We start from the raw sequence: 6,890 nt of genomic DNA on the forward strand, positions 1-6,890 counted from the left end.
TTTTTTTATATATATATATATATATATATATATATATATATATATATATATATATATATATATATATATATATATATAGATTATAACAATGTACTAATCCTAATGCATAACAATGTTTTAATGTTATAGGATTTTGTGTTTTAATATTATTGTACTTTTAATATTATTTTATTGTTTTAATTGTTTTACTGTACAATATTTTGGGCGGGAAATAGGATTTCTTTTTGGAGGATTTTGTTTATATATAGATATAGATTATATCAATGTACTAATCCTACTGCATAACAATATTTTGATGTTATTGGATTTCGTGTTTTAATATTATTGTACTTTTAATATTATATTATTGTCTTAATTGTTTTAATGTACAATATTTTGGGCGGGAATTAATATTTCGTTTTGGAGGATTTTGTTTATATATATATATAGATTATAACAATGTACTAATCCTAATGCATAACAATGTTTTGATGATATAGGATTTCGTGTTTTAATATTATTGTTTTTTTAATATTATTTTATTGTTTTAATTGTTTTAATGTACAATATTTTGGGCGGGAAATAGGATTTCGTTTTAGAGGATTTTGTTTTTTTTTATATAAATATAGATATAGATATTGATTATAACAATGTACTAATCCTAATGCATAACAATATTTTTATGTTATTGGATTTCGTGTTTTAATATTATTGTACTTTTAATATTATTTTATTATTTTAATTGTTTTAATGTACAATATTTTGGGCGTGAAATAGGATTTCGTTTTGGAGGATGTTGTTTATATATATATATATATATATATAGATTATAACAATGTACTAATCCTAATGCATAACAATGTTTTGATGTTATAGGATTTCGTTTTTAATATTATTGTACTTTTAATATTATTTTATTGTTTTAATTGTTTTAATGTACAATATTCTGGGCGGGAAATAGGATTTCGTTTTTTAGGATTTTGTTTATATATATATATAGATTATAACAATGTACTAATCCTAATCCTAATGCATAACAATATTTTGATGTTATTGGATTTCGTGTTTTAATATTATTGTACTTTTAATATTATTTTATTGTTTTAATTGTTTTAATGTACAATATTCTGGGCGGGAAATAGGATTTCGTTTTTTAGGATTTTGTTTATATATATATATATATATAGATTATAACAATTTACTAATCCTAATCCTAATGCATAACAATATTTTGATGTTATTGGATTTCGTGTTTTAATATAATTGTACATAAAAACAATTAAAACAATAAAATAATATTAAAAGTACAATAATATTAAAACACGAAATCCAATAACATCAAAATATTGTTATGCATTAGGATTAGGATTAGTACATTGTTATAATATCTCTATATATATATATATATATATAGATTATAACAATGTACTAACCCTAATGCATAACAATATTTTGATGTTATTAGATTTCGTGTTTTAATATTATTGTACTTTTGATATTATTTTATTGTTTTAATTGTTTTTATGTACAATTATATTAAAACACGAAATCCAATAACATCAAAATATAGTTATGCATTAGGATTAGGATTAGTACATTGTTATAATATCTCTATATATATATATATATATAAACAAAATCCTAAAAAACGAAATCCTATTTCCCGCCCAAAATATTGTACATTAAAACAATTAAAACAATAAAATAATATTAAAAGTACAATAATATTAAAACACGAAATCCAATAACATCAAAATATTGTTATGCATTAGGATTAGGATTAGTACATTGTTATAATCTATATATATATGGATTAGTAAAATCTACTAGGAATTGGGCTTAAGGTAAGATATTCTTGGAAGTTATTCTCATTAAAAGAATTTAGGCCCACAAAATGAATAATTTCCTTTTAGAAAATAATTACGAGGGTAATTCCGGAATAAATTATTACGGGATGTCACACAAGGCACCACGTCCTCATCAAAAGACAATTTAACTAGGTCTAAATCTGGTCAATCATCTAGTACTGGACAAACTAGGAATTCCTCATTTAATTCCATGGTTGCATTAGGCGCTAGGCGCTAGTCGGGCGCCCGGGTAGTGCCTAGCGCCTAAGCGGCATAGGCGGCGTCTAGGCGAAATCTAGGCGGCGCTAGGTGGGCACAAATAAAACAATGACAAACTTGCAGTTTTCAACATTCAATCAATCATCCAAAGATTCAAAATAGCCAACTATAAAAAAATATAAGGATTTGATAATAATGATTATTAATTAATGATGTATGAAATAAATCAAACAAATTAATAGTTATTAATTAATAAATTGGATTATAGAATCAATGAATAAAATGGATTAACTAATGAAAGAAATTAAATGTTTAAAGTTTAAAACTTACAATAGCTGTCTAGAGTCCAACGACCAGTCAAAATCGGAATAACTCGGACAAAATCTGATGAAATTGGCCAACTCGACCGAGTTGGCTGCCTAGGCCGACTAGGCCGATTTTGCCACCTAGCCGGACGACTAGGCCAATTTCGCCGCCTAGGCGGCGGACCGATTTTTTACCACCTAGCAATGAAAGCGGAACAGTGTAGGAGACGCGTAGGCCAATTTTTAAAAAAGTGTTTAATTCTAGAAAGAATCTCAATAGAGGAGTCCAGTGTCGTGAGATTGAAGGTTACAGACATATTCAATCTAAATGTCCTACATATCTCAAACGGAAGAAGTCCATAAATGTCACAACCTGGAGTGATTAAGAGGGTGATGATATGGATCAAAATGATGGTGAAGTTTCTAGAAACTTTGTTGCATTTTTCTCACATGGTGCTGACCTATCTGAGTCTGATGATGAAGATTACGTGTCATCTGATAATTTTGAGGAGAGACATACTCATCTAGAGGAAGACTATGCAAAATTAGTTGCAAACTGGGAACAACTCATCAAAGTGAATACGTATTTGAATGAAGAATTAAAGTCCTATGAGGATACTATGAGGAAGTTGAACGTTGATCTTGTCATGAAGGATGATATGATAAACCAGATACGCACAAGAGAAGGGAAGCTGATGAAAGAACTAGAGGAATTGAAACGAATCATCAAGAAGATGGATGTCACAGCAACATTGAATGAGATCCTAGATTTAGGAAAGAAGAGTCACATCAAAACTGATTTAGGTTATCAAGAAGGTTGTTAGGAACATTTGTAATTTAGGTTTTGATGATACCAAAAGTTAGGAATTTTAGTTCCCTACTTATTTTATCTTTTAGACTTAGGAACTGTTTTCTCTATTTTGAAGAATTTGAATGATAATCTGAATGGTTACATTTTGGATAGCCAGAGATAAAGATTCGAAGGATTGAAGATCAGAAGAATTCAAGATGAAGAGTCAAAGAGTAAAAGATTTCAAGACCGAAAGGTTGCAAAAGGTCGAATGGTGGAAGGGTCTACCTTTCAATGTAAAAGATGAAACGAATGGTAAGGTCAACCTTTTGTAACCGAGAAGTAGCAAAGTGTTAAGGTTTAAAAAGCTAACTCAAATAGTTCCAGTTAACCATTCGAAAGGATTGCTCAAGACATTCTCTAAGCCAACAATTCAAAATCTTAAAACGCTAGTGCTTCATGGTAAAATGTGACCAAGGCAAAGAGAGTCCTAGGTATACATCCTACGGAAGATTTTTCTTAGAAAGCCTAGACATTTTGTGCAAAACAAAAAGATATGTTCATCACAAATAAAGTGGTTTAATGGTTGGAAAGTCTGCCACGCAAAAGTCTCCACCAGTTGGTCAATAGACGTTTGAAATGAGTTTCCCTCAAATTTTCTTTTTAAAAATGCCTATAAATATCTTCATTCAAAGCCAAAGAAGGTGTTGGTCTGTTGAAGTAAAAATTACAAGCTATTCAAGTGTTCTTAACAAGCTCAAAGCAGGACTAGTAAGAGAGATTCAAAAAGCTACAAAATTTTATCCAGATTTAGAAGCTGGGGTTGCTCAAACGTGAAGATCAAGTCATCATTCAAAGCCAAGCTTTCTCGTTGGAGATAAAAAGAATTATTTTCTTCAAAGTGTTGGAACTCTACTTAGTAGAAGTAGAAAGAGGTAGAGTAAACTTAGTGTTGAGTTGAAAAACGTAAGAATTTCAAGGTCGGCTTAGTGTTCAAGAAACATTTTTTTGTACTAAAGGGATTAGTGCAAACCTCCTTAGGAGTTTTAAGGAAAAGAGTGGAGTAAGCTAGGATTTAGCCGAACCACTATAAAAATCTCTATCTCTCTCTCTCATTACTTTACTACATATCTTTCATATTCTATCACATTCAAATCATAAATTTAAAAGAACCAAACAAATTACGTACAAACCACTTAAAAGGGGTTAGCAATATTTCCGTTGTGCATACTCTACGAAACGTTAAAGTAACCCTTTGATTTACTTGAACGAATCATTAAAATTTTCAAAAATCCTACAAGTCTATTCACCCCTAGACTTGTACCCTAATCCTTCGAGACTAACAAGTGGTATCAAAGCTGTTACCTTAATCAGTAAGCACTTTGTGTATACTGCCTAGTGATCTTCATATGAAAAGCAAAAGTATTTTAAGTTGCATGTAAATTTTTCTTAAAAATATGGATCATCATATATCCAAAAATCTTATGTTCATTGTTAATAAATTTGACGATTGGAAGTTGCGCATGCAGACACACCTTTTAAACCCGCATGACGAAATGTGAGAAGTTATAACTGAGGATCCAATTCAGATTATGATGGTTAACGCACATGCTGCTACTCAAGGACCAGATGCTCCAGAATATGTTTCAAAGGCTAGACATGCTTGGACATTCGAGGTCAGGACGAGAAACAACCCAGACAATATAACTATATTGTTCAAAACATTGGATAAAACTCTTTTCCAGAGGATAAGAAAATGTCAATTAGCCAAGGATATTTGTAACATTCTCATGCAGATCGGAGAAGGAGATGAGCAGAAGAAGGAAAACAAGTTGAGCATCACCATGAAAAAATTTGAGGATTTTCGAATGGTCAATGGCAAGAGTATAGCTGAGATGGAGACTTGGTTCATGAAGTTGATGTGTGAGATAGCCAATCTTGGCAAAGAACTAACTTAGAAAGAAATCAATCTGAAAATTCTCCGTGGACTATCCAAGTCATGGGAGATGAATGTCATTGACATGAGGGATAATTGTGATCTAAAGGTGATTCAAACTTCTTGAATATTCATAGACCTTAAGGCCTATGAATTTGAGAGGGAACCGAGACGAGAAGATGATGAACCAAAGAGTGTCGCGTTAGTTAATTGACGATTAGTTTGCTATGTTTGTCAAGAAGTTTAAAAGATTGATGAGGAAGAACATACAAGGAAGTTCATCTATACCACCTTACTCAAACCTGAGACATCCGAGAGCTTAAGTACCTGAAAGAGTAAAGACTTCGAAGAGTTGCAAAGTTTGTGCTATAATTGCCATAAACCTGGACACTTCAAGGCAGACTACCCATACCCCATAGTGCAGAAAAACTAAAAATAGTCGAGAAGAGCCAAGAAGGATGACTTGAGGAATACACATGGAGAGTCGAGTGGTAATCTTCAAGGGACCATTCAAAAGGTGAAAAACTGAGCAAAGCTTTGGTGAACAAAGAGCCAATCGAGAATCTCAATGAAGAATCATGTTCCTCCAGCTCCAGTTCAAAAAGTGAAAGCTTAAGAGATAAGAAGGGACTCATCTACCTATTCCGCCAAGAAGAATCAAAAGAAGAAATGTGCTTAACAGGGATGAGGAGGTAAACTCTTAATCTTCATCCGAATGTGAATCTAATTCTAGTGCTTGTGAAGATCCTATAGATTCAGTTATTAAATTGATGAAGGACTTCAAATGCTTGAAAAACACTCAATCCAAACTGATGGAAGAGGATGTTCATTTTTTGCCGAAATCGAATCTTTCAAGAGCATTGTGCTCAAAAACTCTGAAATGATAAGTACTATAGGTAAGTTCGAGAAGCAAGTTCTCTTACTTAAGGAAGAGTGTAAAGCAAGAGAAGTGAGAGAACACAAATTGCATGAGGTCATAGCTACCTTTAGCAATTCATCCAAGGTGATGGATCGAATGGCTCACAATTAAAATTGACCAAACCAATTGATCCTTCAACAGATGGAGGTTTAAAATTTATCTTTGTAAAAGGTTAAGATATTGTGCCCGAACCTTCAAAGTTGTTGATAAAGGCAAAGCACCACAAACAAATGGTCAACCAAAAGGTAAAGCTATTCAAAAGGTTGTGGAACCTTCGAATGTTAAATCTTCGAAAGGTTACCTTAAAAGTATCCTGAATACTATAAAGAACAAACCAAGTAATAGACCGATTTGTCAACCTGCGAATGGTCAGCCTAAGAAGAATAATCATTCGAAAGGTAAATTGAATAACAACTTAAGAGGTAACCATTCGAGAAGAAGACCGAAACGTTCTTCAAATGGAAAGCCCAAAAAGTTCAATAAACCCAAAGGTCATCTAGAAATCTAATGAGAGGTAGGGATGATGACAATTTGCCTCATCCTCGACGGGGATCCCCTATCTCCACCCCGATGTGAATGGGGATGGGAAAAATTTTTGGAGAACGAGGACGGAGGATACATGTAATTTCCCGTCGGAGACTAGGGATGGCAATTTAACCCGACCCTAATGGGGAACACCGATCCCCACCCTGACGCGGACAAGTTCGGGGATTTATTCAGGGAATAGGGGCAGGGATGGGGAGAATTTTCTCATCCCTATTCCCCTACCCAAAATCGACCCCACTCCCCGAACCCCATCCCCGTCCCCGATTCCCTGAATAATATATATATATATATATATATATATATATATATATATATATATATATATATATATATATATATATATATATAT

At 32.4% G+C, this 6,890-nt stretch overlaps 1 protein-coding gene across 1 annotated transcript; it reads left to right on the top strand.

The window, feature by feature from the left end:
- The first annotated feature begins 4,735 nt into the window (after positions 1 to 4,735).
- On the top strand, positions 4,736 to 5,098 carry LOC115995970. Its single transcript, XM_031235114.1, has one exon. It carries the CDS (start codon positions 4,736 to 4,738, stop codon positions 5,096 to 5,098), a length of 363 nt encoding a protein of 120 aa, XP_031090974.1.
- Positions 5,099 to 6,890: the final 1,792 nt, after the last annotated feature.

Source organism: Ipomoea triloba, chromosome 11, assembly GCF_003576645.1.
Source record: "Ipomoea triloba cultivar NCNSP0323 chromosome 11, ASM357664v1".
NCBI lineage: Eukaryota > Viridiplantae > Streptophyta > Magnoliopsida > Solanales > Convolvulaceae > Ipomoea > Ipomoea triloba.